At 54.7% G+C, this 24,100-nt stretch overlaps 1 protein-coding gene and 1 pseudogene across 4 annotated transcripts; both read right to left on the reverse strand.

Moving 5' to 3' along the window:
- Window positions 1-1,956: 1,956 nt before the first annotated feature.
- Window positions 1,957-6,230, reverse strand: LOC147647295 (serine/threonine-protein kinase pim-1-like). 4 transcript variants are annotated; one of them, XM_086872306.1, is made up of 8 exons: window positions 5,430-6,230; window positions 5,257-5,307; window positions 4,686-5,052; window positions 3,960-4,136; window positions 3,556-3,703; window positions 3,144-3,324; window positions 2,462-2,596; window positions 1,957-2,175 (listed from the first exon to the last, which is right to left on the reverse strand). In XM_086872306.1, the coding sequence occupies exons 1-5, from the start codon at window positions 5,979-5,981 to the stop codon at window positions 3,597-3,599; spliced, it is 1,254 nt and encodes a 417-aa protein (XP_086728432.1). In that variant the 5' UTR covers window positions 5,982-6,230; the 3' UTR covers window positions 1,957-2,175; window positions 2,462-2,596; window positions 3,144-3,324; window positions 3,556-3,596. The 4 variants fall into 4 exon arrangements, with proteins under 4 accessions (XP_086728432.1, XP_086728431.1, XP_086728430.1 ...); XM_086872305.1 differs by having other exon boundaries at window positions 2,462-2,592; window positions 3,144-3,372; XM_086872304.1 differs by having other exon boundaries at window positions 3,144-3,372; window positions 5,430-6,220.
- A 9,130-nt stretch (window positions 6,231-15,360) lies between these two features.
- On the reverse strand, window positions 15,361-16,424 carry LOC147647296 (olfactory receptor 14J1-like; annotated as a pseudogene).
- Between the last annotated feature and the right edge of the window lie 7,676 nt (window positions 16,425-24,100).

The raw sequence follows: 24,100 nt of genomic DNA on the forward strand, positions 1-24,100 counted from the left end.
ATCACGGTTTGAATCCTGAGACCTGGGCAGGAACAATGGGGATATGTCCCTGCAGCCAAGTGTTCTTTGCCAGAACAAGTCCATGGGATGGGATATTGTTTTACAGATGCTGCCAGACCAAATCTCCCTGTTTGCCCCAACGGCCCCTTGGGGAAATACGCTGATCCACGGGGCTCCATGTGAAGGCTGATGTGACACTGAGGGACTTCCACACCAATTCCAGCCAGGAGCCTGGGTGCCCCTCAGGGACTGGGACCTGGCTCCTCTCCAGCCGAAGGGAAAAGGACCCCAGCAAGCCTTGTTAGCCACAGACAGAGCTGACAAGAGCCTGCGAGTCTCTTCCAGCCATGCCTGCTCAGAGTTTGGCCTTGGAGCTCCAGGTGGACAAAGGCAGCTGCTCTGGTCCCTCTGCGTGTGCCCGTGTTCAGCACTGCTGCTCCATCAGTCTGTGCCCAGCAACGGGGAAAAGCCTCAGCCCTGCAGGGCGGGGAGCTGCCGGGCTCTGCCTGAGCAGCTCAGCCAGCGCGAAGGGAGCTGCTCCACACGGGAACCAGGAGCAAAGGGCATGCCTTTTCCAGGACATGTTTTCTGTAGAAAAACAAACAAACAAACAAACAAGCAAACAAACAAACAAACACAAAAAAATATGAAAGATAAAAATAACTCGCAAATGTGTAGTGAAAAATCTTCTATAACTCTGGAGTAAGAAAGAAGTAACTGATCCTTTCAAAAAGAGAACTCAGCTTTGATTTTAGTTCCTTAGTTTGTACATGTGCTACTGGAAAGGATCCATTAGCTGCCTTCCTTTACAGATTTGATGGATGTTTTCCAATGTTAAGATATTTTACACTGCAGTTAAAGGAATAGGAAATACATGTTCTTCATGACTGTGTCTTGAGTGTCAAAATTTTGCAGTTTCAAACTTGGACCTAAAGCGTTGCAAATGGAAATGATAAATCCCAATGGACTGAGTGAATGCAGCTTTTCCTATGTGATGTGCAGCACTCCAAGGACTTCCTCAGTGGGGCTGTGGGTGCTTGGAGCTTTGTCCTGTGCCACTCCAGGATGTCATGAAATGGGACTTCACCTGCCACCAGCCCAGGTCACGCTCTGCCACCAGCCCAGCTCCTTGGACCTTGTGTCCCCAAAGAAGACACAAGGTGTTTCTGCTGCTCCACCTTTGCACAGATCCACAGAGAGCTGGGATTATCCCAAGTCTCGTGTCTCCATTGTGCCATATTCCTAAAGAACCAGCAGCCCATCCTGACGAATATGGTGAGTTATGTGGATGGTTGTCAGCTCCCTTTACTGCCTAGAAATCCTGAAACTGTTTCTAAATGCTGTTCCCTTCAGTTCTTGGACACCTACCCACACAGAGCTGGGGAAAAAAATCCCCTGGCCATGGCTTACAAGGTGAGTTATGCCAAAGTTAGAGCTCTGTCGGAAATCTCTATCCATCCCTATCCTTTTAATATAGCTATACATGGGGGTGTGCATGGATGTGTCTTGTATGGAAAGGAAGGAGTGTGCAAACAACGTGACTGACACTTTCACCCTCTGTGTTCATTCCATACTCATGGGTACAAAGATATTATGGAAACCTTTGTAAGGACAGACCTTCTGTCCATGGATACAGAGACATCCAAGAGCCCCTGGCACTGACAGACCCTTCTGTCCATGAATTCAGAGACATCCAAGGGCCCCTGTCACTGACAGACATTGCTGCTCTTCAGCCAGTGACAGGATGAATTCCTGAGCCTGGGGCTTGGCCTTCCTCGTGGTGAGGGGCATCAAGGAAGGCTGCAGTGTGATGGAGATTGTGATGGGCTGGGAAATCACTGGGGGAAAGGAGGGAGCAGTTGTGTAGTAAAAGGCAGGTGGGGGAGAGAACTGTTCAGAGAAGGGCTGAGCTACAGCTTGAGAAAGCTGAAGAATGACATTTGGGGTCATCCCAGATTGATGTAATTTCAGAAGTTATGGAACAAGTTTAATTTTGGGGGGGGTGTCATGTTTTCCTTTGGAGGTGGACACTCTGCAGACTTGAGCTGCATTGCCAAAATGCTCAAGTCTCTGCTGGAGGTCACATCGTTTCTTCTTTGGCTGATCCCGGCCCGGTGCTGAGCCCAGCAGAGCCCTGGCAGAGCCCAGAGCAGCCTCAGCATCCGCAGAGCCCGGCTGCAAGGAGAGAAACCAGAAACCGCCCGTCAGCTCAAGGCTCCTGTCCCCTTGTCCCAGCCAGCCACGGTGCCCAGGCCATGCTGGCCGTGCTCAGCGCTGAGCCCAAAGCTGCCCATCACTGCTGCCTTTGGGAGCAGAGCAGGAGGGCAGGACATGTGCCCAGCCTGCAGCCAGCCACGGCAGATCCAGCCCCTCAGCAGCTGCCCAGAGCGGGATGCTCCTGTGCCCGCTGCCATCTCCCAAAAGCTCTTGTCCCACCCATGCCAAGGAGATGAGGACCCACCTCACACCATCTGCTGCCAGAAGAAAAGCTGGTCCCAAACGATGTCCTCAGCCTTCTCCAAGGGCACGGCCCATCCACACCACAGCTGGTCCCAAGCACTTCCCGATCCAGACTGGACCCCACCTAGAATTCTTCCTTTAGAAAAACAAACAACAAATTAATGAAAATAGGTTATAGACAAAAAGGGGAAAGAAGAAAAAAGGTAAAAAATCTTAATTCTGTCAGGAGTTTAAGGAAGGCCCAACCCCTCCATTCTAGGGAAAAACCCACCCACGGGTGAGGGAAGCCCATGCTTTCTCCCTTCCCCCCTGCACTGTCCCCCAAAATCACGGTGATCCCAAAGCAAAGCAGGGGAGTGGAGCAGCCCAAGCCCTTCCTTGCCTGCACAGCAAAGCAGCCGTGCTCAGGTTCTGGAGTCCCACCTGTGCTCCTGCCATGGGGGTTTGTTTGTGTTGGGCTGGCTGCCCCAGCCCCAGCCTGGGGCACGGTGGGTGCTGGGGGCTGTTGGCAGGACCAGGAGCCCACTCCCATTTCGTAACCACCCCAGCCCACACCCCCAGCCCTGCCAAAAACCAGCTGGGCAGCCACTGAAGAATCAGTTGCATCCACCCCAGCAAAGGGGAAACCTTTGGTTCCCAGCCAATGCACAAATCTGGGAGCATCCCCCTGGGTCTGGACTTACCTGAAAATTCTCTGTGGAGCCTGGCTTTCAAGAAGGTGCCAGAATCAAAGTCCATCATCGCCAGCTGCCGCTGGCCAGGTGGAGGAAGAGGTTGTCATCCTTGCTGTTGTCCTCCATGTCCCCAGCAGCAGCAGCAGCAGCAGCCCCACCTGGTGCAGCTTCTCCAGGGGCTCCTTCTTCCCTGGGGTGACACCAGGCTGTCAGGGTTCTGCCCAGGGCCCGGCTGTCACTGAACCAGGACAAGCAAAACCAGCTCAGATGGCGGCCACCAGTGCTGGGCAGAGCAGCTCAGCTCCAGCACAAGGGCTGCGTGTTCTCACTCGATGAGCCCTGTGCAGTGACACAGGCAGGACAAAGAAGTCTGGGTTTCTTTGCTTCTGATTGCCAGGGTATGTGTGGAGCTGTAACTTACCAGGTCCCTGCATCACTGTGCCCGTGGCTCTCTCCCTTCTTCTATGGCTGATGAATATCCTGCATCCAGGGATCACAGAACAGGTCTTCTAATGAGGGCCTGTCCAAGTAGTGCAGGGATAAACACCGCCTGATCAGAACTTGGCAATCTGGGGAGAGAAACCACAAACCACTGGTCAGTTGGAGAAGGCTCCTGTCTGCTTTGCCTCACTATACCCGTGCCCAGGCCACGCTGGATGTGCTCACAGCTGGGCCTAAACTTTCCCATCAATTCTCTGTTTTGGAGGAGAGCAGGAGAGCAGGACATGTGCCACCTCCTCAGCAGCTGCCAGAGCGGGATGCTCACGAGCCCGCTGCTGTCTCCCAACACTGGTGTTCCCCCCGTGCCCAGAGATGAGAATCCACCTTGGGAGAGCCGTTGTGGCAGCGGGAGCTGGGCCCAGCTGATGTTCCTGCCCCTCCTGAAAGGGTGCTTCCCGCAGACCATCTCATGCAGCAGGATGCCCAGGGTCCAGACGGTTGCTGCCTCGCCATAGTACCACCTGAAGTTGGTCCATTCCGGGGGTCTGTATGATCGTGTTCCTATGGAATACGGATGGAGCTCATCAGGGGGATGCTGCTGCTCCCAGAGCCTGAGCCCAGCATCCCTGGGCATGTGGGGCTGCCCCAGTGGCACACGGGGTGACCTGCTGCCCTCTCACCAGCACCTGGCACTTGTGTACAAACCCAGGGTTGGAAAAGAAGGCACTGGTGCTGGAAGATGGCAGCAGAAACCCTGGCAAGGCCCGACCATGACACACAAAGGAAAAACCCGCTCACAGTGCTGGGGAAAAACCATACCCACATCCTCCCTGCTGGCATTGCCCAAAAAATATTATGAACCAAGGCAAAGCAGGGAAGCACAGCAGTCCAAGCCCATTCTCACCTGCACACCAAACCAGCTGGTGTGCAGGTCCTGGCTCTCCCTCTCTGCTACCCCCACCCACAGGGGATTTTGTCAGGCTGGCTGCCCCAGCCCCAGTCCTGGGGGAATCCCTGCTGCCACACCCTGGTTGGGCACTGAGATGTTGGGCCAGGAGATGTTGGGCCAGGAGATGCCGGGACCGGGAGCCTACTCCTGGGTGGGCTCACCTGCAAATTGAGTGTAGGCTGTGTCCTGCAGGTAGGTGCCACAGCCGAAGTCAATCAATTTTGCCTGCCCGGTGTCCAGGTCAACCAGGATGTTCTCTGGTTTGATGTCTCTGTGCAGGACCCCGCAGCTGGTGCAGTGCTGCACGGCCTCCAGCACCTGCCGGAAAAGCTCCCGCGCCTCTTCCTCGGTCAGGAACCTCCGTGCTCGAATGAAATGCCGAAGGTCCTGACACCGCTCTGGGCGCTCCAGCACCATCACGATGTTGTTTGGGAGCTCAAACCACTCCAGGAGGTGCACCACACCGGAGAAGCCTGTGGACACCTTGTCCAGCAGCACAATCTCCAGTGGTGCGCTGGTGCCGTCGGGCTGCGGGAGGAGCACGGTGCCGTCAGTGGGGCTGAGCCCGTGCCAGGGCTCGGGGAGCCCTCAGCCAGCCCGGGATGCTCTGTGCCCTCCGCTGGCCCCACGCCCGCTCTCCCTCCAGGTGTCCTGGTGGCTCCCACCCTGCCGGGCCCCGGCTCATCCCCGCCCGGCACGCCCCGGCTTCTGCCGCTGGCCCCGCTCACTCACCAGCTCGCCCCAGTGCCGGATGCGATCCCGCGGCACGCATTTCATGGCCACCTGCGAGCAAGGGGCAGCAGAAAGTTGAGCTTGATGCCCACCCCGCAGCGCCCCCGCCTTCTCCTCCGCCCCCTCCTCCTCCTCCTCTTCTTCCTCCGCCCGCCGCCGGCCCCTCTGCTCACCGGGGCACCGTCCGAGAGCCTCGTGGCTGCGAAGACGCTGCCGAATCCGCCGCGCCCCAGCAACGAACCCACTCGGTACCGCTCCTTCGGGCCCTTGTGCGCATTCCCTGGGGGCGAGACGCGGCCGTCAGCGCTCGGCCCGGGGCCAGGAACGGCCCCCGAGCGCTCCCCGACCTCTCCGGGCCGAGCATCCGCAGGCGTCCGCTCCTTGGAACGCGACAGCGGCGGCTCGGGGCCAGCGGCCGCGCTGCCGAGCGGCGGAGCTCGGGCCGGGGAAGCCGCAGCGGAGGCGGCGGCAACGGCTGCACCGCCTGTGTCCTCCGCGGGCCCCGGGAGGAGCCGGGACCAGGGCCGGGACCAGGGCCAGGGCCGGGGCAGGGCTCGGAGCAGGCGGAGCCAAAGGGCGGCGATACCGCCCCAGCCCCAGGCACTGAGGCCCGCCCAGAAGCGCCAGCGCCAGCTCGGCCAGAGCCGGGCGGAGGCGAGAGCGAGGCGGGACGCCCGGGGCCGGCGCCGGGGCCGGGGCCGGGGCCAGGGGCGGGCCGGGGGCATGTCCCGGGCGGGCAAGGGGAGAGGGAAACTGGGAGAGGAGGGGAACACAGAGAAAGGGAGATCGGGAATGGGTGAGGGACCGCGGGAGAGAGGGTGGAACAGCGGGAGAAGGAGAGGAGAATATAAAGAGGGGCAATAATTTCGCTTCTTTCGCTCTGCTTTCTCTTTGCGCTGCTGCCGCCGCCGCTGCTGCTGCTGCTGCCGCTGCTGCCGCTGCAACTGAAGCACCGGGGCCGTTTGTCCCCGGGGCCGTTTGTCCGTTGCCCGCTCGGCCCCGCGCCGAGCCCCGCGCTCCCCGGGCAGCCCCTGAGCCTGGCCAAACACGGGAACTTTGCCGTGTTGAGCCAAGAGCCAGAGTCTTGATTCCTGCACAGGGGCACAGCAATGCCCTTGGCTGCTGCTGTGCCTTGTCCCTGCTGAGCGTCAGACACTGTCTGAGCACATTCCCTGAATGCAGAATTTGTACCTGACCCAAGCACTGCACTTGTGTCTCCAGCATTGCTTTCCAAGAAAAACAGGGGAAGGAAAACTGGGTATCACTCATGGTATTTTACAATGCCTAAAACTTGCCAAGTGATGGATCTTAGAGGTGAGATCCATTTGGAATGAATGGGATGGAGAAACAGTGCAAGATGGAAAAGGAAAACATAAAAATAAATAGGGAAAAATAGAGAAAAACATACTGGTCGTTTCTTTTGGTTTTATTTTCATTTCTTAAAAAAGCTGTTTCAATTTTCCCAAAATCTTCTCCACAGTCCTGTCTGTTCTTTCCAAAAACGTGTCCTGGAGAACGAGGTGCAGCTCCTGTCTCAAGATGTGCCCCCAGCTGCAGCTTCTCTTGGCTTCCCACACTGTGCGTGCAGCACAACTCTTGCAGCAAAGCAGGACAAATTATCTGAAGAACTTGACAACTTGTTCTTGCTTTTCCTTGTGGACAGGGGAGTTGTGCCATTGCTAAGGTTTTCATTGTTACTCTTCTACCCGAAGAAAACATGATCAGCTGCCAGGAATTGTTAGGGAATACAAGCCTGGCTGAATGTGGAGAAAGAATCTCCAGAGCCTGCAGCCAGCAGTGGAGAGCTCATCATTCCAATAGCGCCATGGACAACTTGAAAGTGATCTGGAACATGAAAATGGGCTGACAGAGGGAGTTTGTTTGTGTGTTCAGTGTAGATGATTCTACATCTCTTGCACTGGTACAAATCAAGAGCACAATCAGTTGTTGATAAGCACTAGAACATGATAAGCTGGACCACTGAGTAGATGAAAGAAGGCCAAAAGGATAAATGCAGGGAATGACTTGGTGAACTTCGTCTGTTAAGAAGGGTCATTTTTTCCTAATAATTCCAAATTAATTCCCTTTGCCTTTGTCCTTTTTGGCAAGCCTGTTTGCATGGCAGATTGCCCAGGAAATGAGAACCTGGAGCTTGTGGAAGTGCCTGAAAGGTGCCCTGTTCCTCTGCAGGGACACTCAGGCTGAAACAGGAGCCTGAGGCCTCTCTTGGGAAGCCTCCTCGGAGCTGGAATTTGTGCCATGCCAGGAGAGGAGGAGGGGGAGGAGGATGGGAGCTGTGTGTGAGGAGCAGGAGGTTTGGGCCGCAGGACATTCCGTCTGTGCCGCTGCCCCGCAATGGGCGGCCGTGCCCGGGGCTCTGGGCCTGCCCCGCGTGCGCTGAGCTCCCGACACTGCGGGAGCTGCCCGGGCTGGGCTCAGGTTCCCACTGGGACTGGGCAGCAGGCTGGGCTCCAGCTGGGATCAGCAGCAGCTGGAAATACCTCTGGGCATCTCCACTTGCTGCTGCTGCTCGGAAAAAATAATTAAGTGACAAGTTCTGTTTTTTCTTTCTCCTGGTGGATTTTTTCATTTTATTTGCCACTGCAGAGGCAATTTCTGTGATGGCCTCTGTCACTTGATTCTATTTCAGCAGCAGCAGCAGCAACAGGGCTGTGTTTGAGCACTGCAAATGTGACCTGTGTGGCTTTAATTCTCCCTCGACTTAGTGCTCAGGGACTTGAGGGCATTTGAAAATCTGCTACTCATGATGTCTGAGACAAAAAATCCTGAGTTACTGATCACTAAAGCACAGTGGGTAGCACTGATTGAAAGAGGCAATTGTAGTTTTGCAGATAAAATTCAGGTGGCAGGCAGAAGAGGAACAAAAGCAGACGAGATCTACAATGTGCAAGGCCAAGGCACCAACATCCTCCTGCTGTCACCTCAGGGTGAGTAAAACAGAGCTGAAAACAGCGCTGGAACCCGATCCTTTCTTCCTCTGAGGGCTGGCTCAGGGCAGCAGAGGCGGGCCCTGAGGAAGCCTGAGGGCTGTTTGTGGGGGATTGTTGCTGTAGTCCAGAATTGCCCTGGCAAAAGCCCTGGGGAGCCGAGGCAGGAGCAGGTGGGAAGGGCCGGCGCTGCTGCTGCTGCTCGTGGCCGGGAGCCCCGGCCGGGCCGGGCCTGCGCCCGCTGCGCTGCGGCTGCTGCTGCTGCCAGAGCCGGGCGGGACTCGGGGACAGGGAATGGACACGGGGGGACAGCAAAGGCCTTGGGGGCTGCAGGGATGTTGGTGCTCGGGCCAGCGCCAGCACAGAGCTTCAGCCCGCAATGAAGCCCAAGGGAAACGCTGGCGAAAGGCTCCATTCAGCCTTTCTTTACTCGGCGCTGTGAAGGGACCGAAATAAAAGGAGAACAAGCAGGGCCCGACCCCTTCTCCTTTGGGAGGAGCCCCGCGCCTGGGGCTGTGAGGGGCCGTGAGGGGCTGTGAGGGGAAATGAAGGGCTGTGAGGGGCCATGAGAGGTTCTACAGGGCCATGAGAAGTTCCATGGAGCCATGAGGGGCTGTGAGGGGCCATGAGGAGCCTCAGCCCTGGCAGGAGGGGGTGCCACCATTTCCCCAGGGCAGGGCAGCCGTGAGGGGCTGTGAGTGCAGACGTGGCAGCAGAGCGGGCTTGGGGCAGCTCTGGGAGGGGATGAGACCCTTCCCCAGCTCCAAACCACACCAGACCCACCATTAACAGGATTTTCTGTCTTTAGAATGCACTGGCAACTTGGAGTTGAGTGTACAGTTTAATTGTGGTGGGAAAAGCAAGAGAATTTTCCCAGTGTGTGATATCCAGCCATTCTTATTAATGTTGAAGATTTAAAAGTCTAAAAATGAAAGGGTATACTATTAAATAATAAGAAGAACAAGAAATAAAGCCCCAAATCCCAGCACCCAGCTCAGTAACATGATTTTGTTAGTAGTAAGAGATTTGTAATAAATAAATAAATGAAAGAGATTTCATTTGTAATTCAGACTTCTTTCAATTTTTTCCAAGGTTCTGGTCCCCTTCCACCAGGGTCATTTCCTTTACTCACCCACTTTTTAATGGTTAGAAGGGAGATAAGTGTGCCAGAAAGCCAACAGCTCCTGTTTCAAAGGGAAGCAGCCACCACTCCAGGAAACCTGAATTGCCCCCAAGCACGTGTGTGCACTTGAAGGGTGAGCAGGTGTTGGGGACAGAGATCTCAAACTCCTTCTAAGGCTGTGAGAAACCCACAAGTGGCAAATTATCATTGTGGGTCAAGTCCAGCTGAAATTCCATTCTCCCACACCCTCCAAATGGGCAGGCAGGGCTGGGCTCTGGCACGGTTCAGTTTTGAGTGCCTTGTGTTGCCTGGCATGTAAATGATCCTATCAACTCTGGTACTGATGGATTGTGGTATGGCTGCTGAAGGAGGAGAGGGAATCTCAGCAGACAGGAAAGTCTCTTCTTCTCCTTTCTCCCTGCAGAACCCCCTCTCCAAAGAGAAATGCCTGTGCTGGGTTTCCATGGGACCCCTTCCCTCAGCCCAGTGTCTGACCCACTGTGTGCTCTGCAGGAGCCAAAGCCGGAGGAGGCCCAATATCAGTCACCCCACAGTCCCCACACAGCAGGAGAAAGCACTGCTTGCAGTGGGGCTGCTGATCTGTGACCCATCCTGATTCCATCCACCCCACTCCTCTCAACCACAGACACCAGAAGGATCCCAGGAAAGCCACAGTGCTGTACCAGATGCCAGGAGCACTCCCTGCTGTGGCCTCAGGGATGCTGGGTGACCTGGTTGATGAGCATCTCTGGTTGGTGATGGAATGTGTGGATGGAGGCCCTTGACAGGAGGTTGTTTGAGCCACGTGTGGGGCTGAAGGAGAGATGGCAGCTGTCAGTCGGGAGGGCAGGGACCCCGCTTGTGAGTCCATTGCCTTGGACACCCTCAGCCACAGGATGTCCAAGAAGTCACACAAGGCTTTGGCACTCTCATCCTTCTTTTCCCCCAAGTTCCTGCTTTCTGTACATTTACAGCAGAGAATCTTGTTTGTTTTTAGAACTAGAACAAAGATCCCAGAGGGAACAAGCCTTGTTGGTTTTAATCAGAAGCATCAGTGAACAGAAGTTGTGTTTCCTTTTCTTTGGTCACATCTTTGTTCCTTCTGAGTGTCCAGGCTGGCCTGGGGAGGTGTCCTCGTTTGCTGCATTTTCTGAGTTCCTCTTGGATCCTTTGGAGGGCAATAGGTTGTGCCCTCTGAGGATCCTTTGTGCTCCTTGGTGACCCAGGAGAACCTTCCAGGTGGTTTTTGGGTGAGCTGCTGCTGTGATGTCACAGGAACGTTGCCGTGTCCTTGTGGTGTTCCCGTTGCTGTGGGGCACAGAGGCCTCAGTGTCAGAGCGGCTCTGGGTGCCTGCTCATTGCCTGAGGATCCTCCTGCCTGAGGCATTCTCAGCAGCCAGCCCAGCCCCTGACGGGTGTCCTTCTGTCCTTGCAGGGGGACAGACAGTCTGCAGACGTGAGCAGCACAGCCAAGATGATCCATCAAGTGATTGCTGCAGTTTGCACTCTGGACACTGGGGCATCTTATGGGTATTTTTTAACCCACTCGACCCCTAAGTCGAGGATTTTTCCAGGTGCACCATATGTGCCTTTTGGATAGCTGTGGGCTTTCTGTTCTTCCTTTGGAATGGAGGTGATTTTGAAAGGAAATTGCCATTAAATGACATATGTTTGGGAGAGCTCCTGCCAAAAGTTTCTTAAAAAAAGGGTTTGTTTCTAAGCCAGCAGGGTGTGTACAGCATTTGGAATGGAGCCTGGGGGGGTTCTGTTCCCCAAGAGGAGAGTCTGTGGCAGCGGACCCTGGCACTCCCTCCGTTTGCAAGTCCAGCCAAAAACTGGACACAGCCAAGTATTTTGTGCTGTTCTCTTGCCTGCTGTGTGATCCAAAAGGACTGTGGCTCCAGGAGGGAAGTTGTGAAAGGAAAATGCACTCTATAGGCATTGACTTGTTGTGTGGGAGTTCCCAGCACAGGCAGCTTTTTCTACTAACAGCGTCTGGTTCAGGTGAAGGTCACCTCACACATGGATACTGTGAAGCTCCTTTTTCAGAGAGTGGGAAAGGAACCTGTGGTATTCAGAGATCGCAGTTACTCCCTTTCAACACCAATATGAGCCCAGTAAGCTCAAGGATGATCCTTGTCACATGCCAGCACTCCCAGGATGGTCCCAGTTGCCTCTGGCAAGATCAACCCAGTCAGTCCCAGTATGATGCCATTTGCCCCCACCGTGCTCCCAGTTGCTCCCAGTCACCCCCAGTATGGGGGATGATGTGCAAGGTATGTTGCCAGTCACTCTCAGATACTCCCAGTATGAGTCCAGTCACTCCCAGTATAATCCAAAGATGGATGGATGGGAGGCCTGATGGAATCCTGGAGACCATCGTGACACGCTAGGGCCCCATGGAACCGTGGTGACACCGAGTTGGCTGGGAGTGTTGATGTGCTGCAGGGTAGGAGGGCTCTGCACAGGGACCTGGACAGGCTGGATCCAGGGGCCAAACCCAACAAGGTGAGGTTAAACAAGTTCAAGTGCCGGGTCCTGCACTTTGGCCACAACAACCCCTGCAGTACTCCAGGCTGGGGACAGAGAGGCTGGCCAGCAGGCAGGCAGAAAGGGACCTGGGGCACTGATGGACAGCAGGCTGGGCATGAGCCATCAGTGTGCCCAGGTGGCCAAGGAGGCCAATGGCACCTGGCCTGGCTCAGGAACAGTGTGGTCATCAGGACCAGGCCAGGGATTCTTCCCCTATGCTTGGCACTGGTTGAGCTTCATCTCGAGTGCTGTGTCCAGTTCTGGGTCCCCAATTTTGGAAAGACATAGAGGGGCTGGAGCATGTCCAGAGAAGGGCAACAAGGCTGCTGGAGCACACATTTTGTGAGGAGCGGCTGAGGGAGCTGGGGTTGTTTATCCTGGAGAAGAGGAGGTTCAGGGGAGACCTCATCACTTTCTGCAACAACCTGACAGGAGGGTGCAGCCAGGTGGAGGTCAGGCTCTTTACCCAGGGAACAGTCCCAGGACAAGTGGACACAGCCTGAAGCTGCACCAGGGGATGTTTAGGCTGGACATTAGGAAATATTCTTCACAGAAAGAATGATTGGGCATTGGAATGGGCTGTCCAGGGAGCTGGGTGAGTGACCGTCCCTGGAAGTGTTTAAGGACAGTCTGGATGTGGCACTGAGTGCCATGGTCTGGGTGACAAGGTGGTGTTGGGTCACAGGTTGGACTTGATGCTCTCCAAGGCCTTTTCCAGCCTGGTTGATTCTCTGATGATTGTGACCCTGCAGAGCCCTGGGGAAGCAAGGGGGCCACTGTGACACTGCGGGGCCTGGTGGAACTCAGAGAACCACAGTGACACTGTGTCCCACATGGCACCACAGAGCCAAAGAGCCATTGGGACACTGTGGGGCTACATGGAAACAAGGAGTCCATGGTGACAGTCTGAGTCCATGTGGAACCACAGAGGCCACTGTGACACTGCTGGGCCTTGTGGAACCAAGGGGCCACTGTGGAACCAAGGAGACCCTGGTGAGACCCTGGGCTCCAATGGGATCAAGGGGCCATTGTTCCATTGCAGGGACTCCTGGAACTAAGGGAACACCTGTGACATTGTAGTGCCCCATGGAACCAAGGGTGACACTGCAGGACCTTGTGTAACCAGGGCTCCACTGTGGCACTGCACCACCAAGGGATTCCTTGTGGCACTCGGAGGCCTCATGGAACCAAGAGGCCCCTGTGACACTGCAGGGCCTTGTGGAAGCATGCAGAGCATTGTGACAAGGCAGGACGTCATGTCATGATGGGACCACTGGGATACTGCAGGGCCCCATGGAACCAAAGGGATTTTGTGACTCTGGGCGGCCTGATGGAATCCTGGAGACCATTGTGACACTCTAGGGCCTCATGGAACCGTGGTGACACCAAGTTGGCTGGGAATATTGATGTGCTGCAGGGTAGGAGAGCTCTGCACAGGGACCTGGACAGGCTGGATCCAGGGGCCAGACCCAACAAGGTGAGGTTAAACAAGTCCAAGTGCCGGGTCCTGCACTTTGGCCACAACAACCCCTGCAGCGCTCCAGGCTGGGGACAGAGAGGCTGGCCAGCAGGCAGGCAGAAAGGGACCTGGGGCACTGATGGACAGCAGGCTGGGCATGAGCCATCAGTGTGCCCAGGTGGCCAAGGAGGCCAATGGCACCTGGCCTGGATCAGGAACAGTGTGGCCATCAGGACCAGGCCAGGGATTCTTCCCCTATGCTTGGCACTGGTTGAGCTTCATCTCGAGTGCTGTGTCCAGTTCTGGGCCCATAATTTTGGAAAGACATGGAAGGGTTGGAGAGTGTCCAGAGAAGGGCAACAAGGCTGGTGACAGGTCTGGAGCACAAGTTCTGTGAGGGGAAGCTGAGGGAGATGGGGTTGTTAATCCAGGAGAAGAGGAGGTTCAGGGAAGACAAGGTGATGTCATGGCACAAGTTGGACTTGATGATCTCCAAGGTCTTTTCCAACTTTGCTAACTCTGTGATTCTTTGAAACCACCCTTGGAGCAAGTGCAGGATGAGCCCTGGGCCTTCTCTTCGCAACTTCCAGCAGCCCAGGTCCCTCAGCTTCTCCACACAGCCCCCAAAACCCATCCTGTCAGTCCTGCAAAGCCTTTCCAGCTCCTCGTCATTGCCCAGAACAGGGAGCCCCACAGCCAGACACAGCAGCCCAGATGTGCCCCCCTGGCCTGTGCTGCCTCTGGCAAGGGAGCAGCATGAGGCACTGCAGAACCCTGCAGACAATTCCTGAAGCACCTGTAGGATGATCCTGCTCCCTGAGGGACCTTCTCATGGTGCCAGCTCAGGAACTGAAATGGGGAGTGGATGCAGAGAGGAAAGGGCAAACAGGGATGGGCTGTTTGCAGGGGAGGGAATAGGGGTGGGAAATAGGAAGAAATCTGGAGCAGGAAGAGTAAAGAAAGCAAAGGTAAAGTAAAGGAAATGTTCAAGGCAGTCTGGGGGTGACTGCCAGGCAGCCCTGGCTCTGAGCAACAACATCTGCAGTGGCACAGGAAACTCACAGCTCATGAGTACAAACTTTCTGTGTGACTTCAGAGGCCACGACAAACCTGAGTGTTTTCCCTCCCGTCCCCCAGCCCTTCCTGGCCCCTGGGTCTGATGGCATTTGTGCTCCCTCAGGTTCATCTCCCCACAGCAGCACCATGGGGGTGCTGACACCTGCTCTGGGCAGTGCAAACAGGGGCTCCTGAGCCAGTGCTGCTGTGTCTGTGCCTGCAAGGATGCGGCACCTCTCTGAGCTGGGGGAGAGGCCAGGGCTGCACAGGGGGGATGTTGTTGGCAGCTCCATGAGGACTCTCTGGGATGCTGTGCTGGGGTGTCCAGAGCAGTGGGGATGGATCAGCCCCTGCTCTGCTGCTCCTTCCTGTCTCCCCCAGGGACCTTGCAGAGCCCCAGCCATGCTGTTTGCCCCCAGCCTGCCCACGGCCACCCTGGGGCTGCTCACGGGGGTTTTCTGTGCTGAGCATTGGCCTGGGTGTGTTCTTGAGAGAGCCTGGACAATGAGCCTGGAGCCCCCAGGCCCTGCCCTGAGGCGTCAGCGCTGCCCCAGCAGTGCCCATGGCCTGTCCCTGCTGCAGCCCCGGCACTGCCACCCCCAGGGCTGTGCCCGGCCCCGAGAGCACTCAGGCCCTGCAGCAACACCAGGGCAGGAGGGCAGCGGGGCAGTGGCACGGGAGCAGCACTGGCAACACCAAGTGCTGCTGCTCCTGGGCACAGCTGCTGTGCCAGCACTGATCTGCCCCAGCTCTGCACACAGACACTGCTGCTGCAGCTCCAGAGAGGGGAACAAAAAGGAGATCTCAGGAGAAAACTTTTCTGGGAGATCCTTTAGTTCCTTTAAAGCTACCAAGAGCGCAGCCACTCATTGGCACAGTCTGTGGCCAAAGGGAAGATGAAGAGAGAAACAAAATGAGAAATGGCACAAACAATGATATTTTATTGAGGACAAGATCTAAAAATGAAAACAAAGAAAACATCCAAAATGAAACCAACAAGAAGAATCAAAGATGACTTTTATTACAAGTGATTTGCAGAAATTGGCCTGCAGTTTAATGTTTCTGAAACCATCCAGTCATCAGTGTCCACACTGCAGCCTTGAGCTCCTGGTTCCTCAGGCTGTAGATGAGGGGGTTCAGGACTGGAGGCAGCACCGAGTACAGAACTGACAGGGCCAGATCCAGGGATGGGGAGGAGATGGAGGGGGGCTCCAGGTAGGCAAATGCTGCAGTGCTGAGGAACAGAGAGACCACAGCCAGGTGAGGGAGGCAGGTGGAAAAGGCTTTGTGCCGTCCCTGCTCAGAGGGGATCCTCAGCACAGCCTTGAAGATCTGCACATAGGAGAAAACAATGAACACAAAACAACTAAAAGTTAAACACACACCAACAGGAAGAAGCCAAATTTCCCTGAGATAGGATTTGGAGCAGGTGAGCTTGAGAATCTGGGGCACCTCACAGAAGAACTAGCCCAGGACATTGCCATGGCACAGGGGCAGGGAAAATGTATTGGCTGTGTGCATGAGAGCACTGAGAAAGCCACTGGCCCAGGCAGCTGCTGCCATGTGGGCACAAGCTCTGCTGCCCAGGAGGGTCCCGTAGTGCAGGGGTTTGCAGATGGACACGTAGCGGTCATAGCACATGATGGTCAGCAAGGAATACTCTGCTGAGATGAAAAAGACAAGAATAAATAACTGTGCAGCACATCCTGCATAGGAGATGGTCCTGGTGTCCCAGAGGGAATTGTGCATGGCTTTGGGCACAGTGGTGCAGATGCAGCCCAGGTCGGTCAGGGCCAGGTTGAGCAGGAAGAAGAACATGGGGCTGTGCAGGTGGTGGCTGCAGGCTACGGCGCTGATGATGAGGCCGTTGCCCAGGAGGGCAGCCAGGGAGATGCCCAGGAAGAGGCAGAAGTGCAGGAGCTGCAGCTGCCGCGTGTCTGCCAATGCCAGCAGAAGGAAGTGGCTGATGGAGCTGCTGTTGGACATTTGCTGTGGCTGGACATGGGTGTCGTTCTGATTGGGAACGGCTAGGAAGAACGACAAAAACTCTCAAGGGAGCTTCAACACGAGAATTCTCTGGTTTATTCCTTCAGGCCTGTCTTATAGACAGATACGTGGAAAGTACAGGAATGAAACTCTCATTGGTTAACAAAGTGCTACATCACCATCATTGGTCAGGGGCACACAACCCCCCTGACTCTCTCCTGCAAGGAGAAAAAGAGGACAGACAAACAGCACCTGGCAGTTGTTTTCTGTCTCTGAGGATTGTATTGAAATCCTCCTTTGAAATTCCCAGGCTAGCTTCTCAGGCAGGACAGAGAGGCCATGGGCCTACAGTTTCTGCAGCTCCCTGGAGCCTGTTCCAAAGCTAGCATCCATACTCTAACTACCACCATTTCACTCTCTCGCTGAAACCACAGCAGTGACAGCCCGACTCTTCCCCTCTCTGTGAAATCACAGTAATGACAGCCCCAAATTGCCTCCTCTCGGTTACACCACACCAATGTCAGGCCCAGTGTTCCACTGTCTAGGACACCATAGAAGTGTGAGCTCCAATTTAATCCTCTCTGGGACACCACAACAATGACAGCCCCAGTGTTATGCCCTCACTGATACAACAGCAGTGAGAGCCCAAATTTCCCCCTCTCTGTGACACCAGAGCAGTGAGGGCCCAAATTTCCTCTTCTCTGGGACACCACAGCAATGTCAGAGCCACTGTTACCCTACCTGTGACATCATAGCAGTGTGAGCTCCAACGTGCTCCTCTCCATGACAGCACAGCAATGACAGGCCCAGTGTTTCCCTCTCTCAGACACCACAGCAGTGACAGCTCCAATATTCCCGTCTCCGTGACACCAGAGCAGGGACAGCCAAAAAGTTGCCCTCTCTGTGAAACCAGAGAGGTGAGAGCCAAAATTGCCTCCTCTCTGGGAAACCACACCAATGTCAGGCCCAGTGTTCCACTCTCTGACACCACAGCAGCGACAACACCGCTGTTTCTCTCTCTGTGACACCACAGCAGTGAGAGCCCCAAAGTTCCGCTCTCGGTGACAGCAGTGCACTCCGAGTCCCAGGATTCCCCTGTCTGTAACATCACAGCTCTAACTACCTCCATTTCACTCTCTCGCTGAAACCACAGCAGTGACAGCCCGACTCTTCCCCTCTCTGTGAAATCACAGTAATGACAGCCCCAAATTGCCTCCTCTCTGTTACACCACAGCAATGTCAGGCCCAGTGTTCCACTGTCTAGGACACCATAGAAGTGTGAGCTCCAATTTAATCCTCTCTGGGACACCACAACAATGACAGCCCCAGTGTTATGCCCTCACTGATACAACAGCAGTGAGAGGCCAGATTTCCCCCTCTCTGTGACACCAGAGCAGGAAGAGGCCTAATTTCCTCCTCTCTGTGACAACACAGCAATATCAGAACCAGTGTTACCCTATCTGTGACTTCATAGTAGTGTGAGCTCCAAAGTGCTCCTCTCTGTGACACCACAGCAATGACAGGCCCAAATTTCCTCTTCTCCCTCACACCACAACAGCAGTGACAGCACCTATTTCTTCATCTCTTCCACCACAGAAGTGAGAGCCCCAAAGTTTCACTCGCTGTGACCGCAGTGCAGTCACACACCAAATTTCCTCCTTTCTCTGACTCCACGGCAGTGACAGCCCCACTCTTCCATTCCCTGTGACACCAGGGCAGTGACATGCCCAATTTCCTCCTCTCCACGACTCCAGAACAGGGAGTGTTCCAGTGTTCCTCTCTCTGTGACAACAGAGCAGTGACAGCTCCAATGTTCCCGTCTCTGGGACACCAGAGCAGTATGAGCCCCAAAGTTCCACTCTCTGAGACAGCAGTGCAGCCACAGCCCAAAATTGCTCCTATTGGTGAAACGACAGCAATTTTAGGCCCAGGATTACCCTGTTTGAGACACCATAGCAGTTAGAGCCCAACTTTACCCCTCTCTGTGACACCAGAGCAGTGAGGGCCCAAATTTCCTCTTCTCTGGGACACCACAGCAATGTCAGAGCCACTGTTACCCTGCCTGTGACATTATAGCAGTGTGAGCTCCAACGTGCTCCTCTCCATGACAGCACAGCAATGACAGGCCCAGTGTTTCCCTCTCTCAGACACCACAGCAGTGACAGCTCCAATATTCCCGTCTCCGTGACACCACAGCAGGGACAGCCAAAAAGTTGCCCTCTCTGTGAAACGAGAGAGGTGACAGCCAAAATTGCCTCCTCTCTGGGAAATCACACCAATGTCAGGCCCAGTGTTCCACTCTCTGACACCACAGCAGAGACAACACCGCTGTTTCTCTCTCTGTGACACCACAGCAGTGAGAGCTCCAAAGTTCCGCTCTCGGTGACAGCAGTGCACTCCGAGTCCCAGGATTCCCCAGTCTGTAACATCACAGCTCTAACTACCTCCATTTCACTCTCTCGCTGAAACCACAGCAGTGACAGCCCGACTCTTCCCCTCTCTGTGAAATCACAGTAATGACAGCCCCAAATTGCCTCGTCTCTGTCACACCACAGCAATGTCAGGCCCAGTGTTCCACTGTCTAGGACACCATAGAAGTGTGAGCTCCAATTTAATCCTCTCTGGGACACCACAACAATGACAGCTCCAGTGTTACGCCCTCACTGATACAACAGCAGTGAGAGGCCAGATTTCCCCCTCTCTGTGACACCAGAGCAGGGAGAGGCCTAATTTCCTCCTCTCTGGGACAACACAGCAATATCAGAACCAGTGTTACCCTATCTGTGACATCATAGCAGTGTGAGCTCCAAAGTGCTCCTCTCTGTGACACCACAGCAATGACAGGCCCAAATTTCCTCTTCTCCCTCACACCACAACAGCAGTGACAGCACCTATTGCTTCATCTCTTCCACCACAGAAGTGAGAGCCCCAAAGTTCCACTCGCTGTGACCGCAGTGCAGTCACACACCAAATTTCCTCCTTTCTCTGACTCCACGGCAGTGACAGCCCCACTCTTCCATTCCCTGTGACACCAGGGCAGTGACATGCCCAATTTCCTCCTCTCCACGACTCCAGAACAGGGAGTGTTCCAGTGTTCCTCTCTCTGTGACAACACAGCAGTGACAGCTCCAATGTTCCCGTCTCTGGGGCACCAGAGCAGTATGAGCCCCAGAGTTCCACTCTCTGAGATAGCAGTGCAGCCACAGCCCAAAATTGCTCCTGTTGGTGAAAGGACAGCAATTTTAGGCCCAGGATTACCCTGTTGGAGACACCATAGCAGTTAGAGCCCAACTTTAGCCCTCTCTGTGACACCAGAGCAGTGAGGGCCCAAATTTCCTCTTCTCTGGGACACCACAGCAATGTCAGAGCCACTGTTACCCTGCCTGTGACATTATAGCAGTGTGAGCTCCAACGTGCTCCTCTCCATGACAGCACAGCAATGACAGGCCCAGTGTTTCCCTCTCTCAGACACCACAGCAGTGACAGCTCCAATATTCCCGTCTCCGTGACACCAGAGCAGGGACAGCCAAAAAGTTGCCCTCTCTGTGAAACCAGAGAGGTGAGAGCCAAAATTGCCTCCTCTCTGTCAAACCACACCAATGTCAGGCCCAGTGTTCCACTCTCTGACACCACAGCAGCGGCAACACCGCTGTTTCTCTCTCTGTGACACCACAGCAGTGAGAGCCCCAAAGTTCCGCTCTCGGTGACAGCAGTGCACTCCGAGTCCCAGTATTCCCCAGTCTGTAACATCACAGCTCTAACTACCTCCATTTCACTCTCTTGCTGAAACCACAGCAGTGACAGCCCGACTCTTCCCGTCTCTGTGAAATCACAGTAATGACAGCCCCAAATTGCCTCCTCTCTGTTACACCACAGCAGTGTCAGGCCCAGTGTTCCACTGTCTAGGACACCATAGAAGTGTGAGCTCCAATTTAATCCTCTCTGGGACACCACAACAATGACAGCCCCAGTGTTATGCCCTCACAGATACAAGAGCAGTGAAAGGCCAGATTTCCCCCTCTCTGTGCCCCCAGAGCAGGGAGAGGCCAAATTTCCTCCTCTCTTGGACAACACAGCAATATCAGAACCAGTGTTACCCTATCTGTGACATCATAGCAGCGTGAGCTCCAAAGTGCTCCTCTCCGTGACACCACAGCAATGACAGGCCCAAATTTCCTCTTCTCCCTCACACCACAACAGCAGTGACAGCACCTATTTCTTCATCTCTTCCACCACAGAAGTGAGAGCCCCAAAGTTCCACTCGCTGTGACCGCAGTGCAGTCACACACCAAATTTCCTCCTTTCTCTGACTCCACGGCAGTGACAGCCCCACTCCTCCATTCCCTGTGACACCAGGGCAGTGACATGCCCAATTTCCTCCTCTCCACGACTCCAGAACAGGGAGAGCTCCAGTGTTCCTCTCTCTCTGTGACAACACAGCAGTGACAGCTCCAATGTTCCCGTCTCTGAGACACCAGAGCGGTGTGAGCCCCAAAGTTCCACTCTCTGAGACAGCAGTGCAGCCACAGCCCAAAATTGCTCCTGGCTGTGAAAGGACAGCAATTTTATGCCCAGGATTACCCTGTTGGAGACACCATAGCAGTTAGAGCCCAACTTTAGCCCTCTCTGTGACACCAGAGCAGTGAGGGCCCAAATTTCCTCTTCTCTGGGACACCACAGCAATGTCAGAGCCACTGTTACCCTGCCTGTGACATTATAGCAGGGTGAGCTCCAACGTGCTCCTCTCCATGACAGCACAGCAATGACATGCCCAGTGTTTCCCTCTCTCAGACACCACAGCAGTGACAGCTCCAATATTCCCGTCTCCGTGACACCACAGCAGGGACAGCCAAAAAGTTGCCCTCTCTGTGAAACGAGAGGAGTGACAGCCAAAATTGCCTCCTCTCTGGGAAATCACACCAATGTCAGGCCCAGTGTTCCACTCTCTGACACCACAGCAGAGACAACACCGCTGTTTCTCTCTCTGTGACACCACAGCAGTGAGAGCTCCAAAGTTCCGCTCTCGGTGACAGCAGTGCACTCCGAGTCCCAGTATTCCCCTGTCTGTAACATCACAGCTCTAACTACCTCCATTTCACTCTCTCGCTGAAACCACAGCAGTGACAGCCCGACTCTTCCCGTCTCTGTGAAATCACAGTAATGACAGCCCCAAATTGCCTCCTCTCTGTTACACCACAGCAATGTCAGGCCCAGAGTTCCACTGTCTAGGACACTATTGAAGTGTGAGCTCCAATTTAATCCTCTCTGGGACACCACAACAATGACAGCTCCAGTGTTACGCCCTCACTGATACAACAGCAGTGAGAGGCCAGATTTCCCCCTCTCTGTGACACCAGAGCAGGGAGAGGCCTAATTTCCTCCTCTCTGGGACAACCCAGCAATATCAGAACCAGTGTTACCCTATCTGTGACACATAGCAGTGTGAGCTCCAAAGTGCTCCTCTCCGTGACACCACAGCAATGACAGGCCCAAATTTCCTCTTCTCCCTCACACCACAACAGCAGTGACAGCACCTATTGCTTCATCTCTTCCACCACAGAAGTGAGGGCCCCAAAGTTCCACTCGCTGTGACCGCAGTGCAGTCACACGCCAAATTTCCTCCTTTCTCTGACTCCACGGCAGTGACAGCCCCACTCTTCCATTCCCTGTGACACCAGGGCAGTGACATGCCCAATTTCCTCCTCTCCACGACTCCAGAACAGGGAGTGTTCCAGTGTTCCTCTCTCTGTGACAACACAGCAGTGACAGCTCCAATGTTCCCGTCTCTGGGACACCAGAGCAGTATGAGCCCCAAAGTTCCACTCTCTGAGACAGCAGTGCAGCCACAGCCCAAAATTGCTCCTGTCTGGGAAAGGACAGCAATTTTAGGCCCAGGATTACCCTGTTGGAGACACCATAGCAGTTAGAGCCCAACTTTAGCCCTCTCTGTGACACCAGAGCAGTGAGGGCCCAAATTTCCTCTTCTCTGGGACACCACAGCAATGTCAGAGCCACTGTTACCCTACCTGTGACATCATAGCAGTGTGAGCTCCAACGTGCTCCTCTCCATGACAGCACAGCAATGACAGGCCCAGTGTTTCCCTCTCTCAGACACCACAGCAGTGACAGCTCCAATATTCCCGTCTCCGTGACACCAGAGCAGGGACAGCCAAAAAGTTGCCCTCTCTGTGAAACCAGAGAGGTGAGAGCCAAAATTGCCTCCTCTCTGGGAAACCACACCAATGTCAGGCCCAGTGTTCCACTCTCTGACACCACAGCAGCGACAACACCGCTGTTTCTCTCTCTGTGACACCACAGCAGTGAGAGCCCCAAAGTTCCGCTCTCGGTGACAGCAGTGCACTCCGAGTCCCAGGATTCCCCTGTCTGTAACATCACAGCTCTAACTACCTCCATTTCACTCTCTCGCTGAAACCACAGCAGTGACAGCCCGACTCTTCCCCTCACGGTGAAATCACAGTAATGACAGCCCCAAATTGCCTCCTCTCTGTTACACCACAGCAATGTCAGGCCCAGTGTTCCACTGTCTAGGACACCATAGAAGTGTGAGCTCCAATTTAATCCTCTCTGGGACACCACAACAATGACAGCACCAGTGTTATGCCCTCACTGATACAACAGCAGTGAGAGGCCAGATTTCCCCCTCTCTGTGACACCAGAGCAGGAAGAGGCCTAATTTCCTCCTCTCTGTGACAACACAGCAATATCAGAACCAGTGTTACCCTATCTGTGACATCATAGCAGTGTGAGCTCCAAAGTGCTCCTCTCTGTGACACCACAGCAATGACAGGCCCAAATTTCCTCTTCTCCCTCACACCACAACAGCAGTGACAGCACCTATTTCTTCATCTCTTCCACCACAGAAGTGAGAGCCCCAAAGTTCCACTCGCTGTGACCGCAGTGCAGTCACACACCAAATTTCCTCCTTTCTCTGACTCCACGGCAGTGACAGCCCCACTCTTCCATTCCCTGTGACACCAGGGCAGTGACATGCCCAATTTCCTCCTCTCCACGACTCCAGAACAGGGAGTGTTCCAGTGTTCCTCTCTCTGTGACAACAGAGCAGTGACAGCTCCAATGTTCCCGTCTCTGGGACACCAGAGCAGTATGAGCCCCAGAGTTCCACTCTCTGAGACAGCAGTGCAGCCACAGCCCAAAATTGCTCCTGTTGGTGAAAGGACAGCAATTTTAGGCCCAGGATTACCCTGTTGGAGACACCATAGCAGTTAGAGCCCAACTTTAGCCCTCTCTGTGACACCAGAGCAGTGAGGGCCCAAATTTCCTCTTCTCTGGGACACCACAGCAATGTCAGAGCCACTGTTACCCTACCTGTGACATCATAGCAGTGTGAGCTCCAACGTGCTCCTCTCCATGACAGCACAGCAATGATAGGCCCAGTGTTTCCCTCTCTCAGACACCACAGCAGTGACAGCTCCAATATTCCCGTCTCCGTGACACCACAGCAGGGACAGCCAAAAAGTTGCCCTCTCTGTGAAACCAGAGAGGTGACAGCCAAAATTGCCTCCTCTCTGTCAAACCACACCAATGTCAGGCCCAGTGTTCCACTCTCTGACACCACAGCAGCGACAACACCGCTGTTTCTCTCTCTGTGACACCACAGCAGTGAGAGCCCCAAAGTTCCGCTCTCGGTGACAGCAGTGCACTCCGAGTCCCAGTATTCCCCAGTCTGTAACATCACAGCTCTAACTACCTCCATTTCAC

The sequence above is a fragment of the Cyanistes caeruleus genome, unplaced genomic scaffold (genome assembly GCF_971803275.1).
Source record: "Cyanistes caeruleus unplaced genomic scaffold, bCyaCae1.hap1.1 HAP1_SCAFFOLD_11, whole genome shotgun sequence".
Taxonomy (NCBI): domain Eukaryota; kingdom Metazoa; phylum Chordata; class Aves; order Passeriformes; family Paridae; genus Cyanistes; species Cyanistes caeruleus.

Excerpts from the sequence above, each read along its gene's own strand:
- LOC147647295 (XM_086872306.1), bottom strand. The coding sequence starts at position 5,981 with ATGCCCCCGGCCCGCCCCTGGCCCCGGCCCCGGCCCCGGCGCCGGCCC. Across the intron at positions 5,308-5,429 it reads GGCTCTCGGACGGTGCCCCG|GTGGCCATGAAATGCGTGCC; the intron begins GTGAGCAGAGGG and ends CCTTGCTCGCAG. Across the intron at positions 4,137-4,685 it reads AGCCTACACTCAATTTGCAG|GAACACGATCATACAGACCC; the intron begins GTGAGCCCACCC and ends CGTATTCCATAG.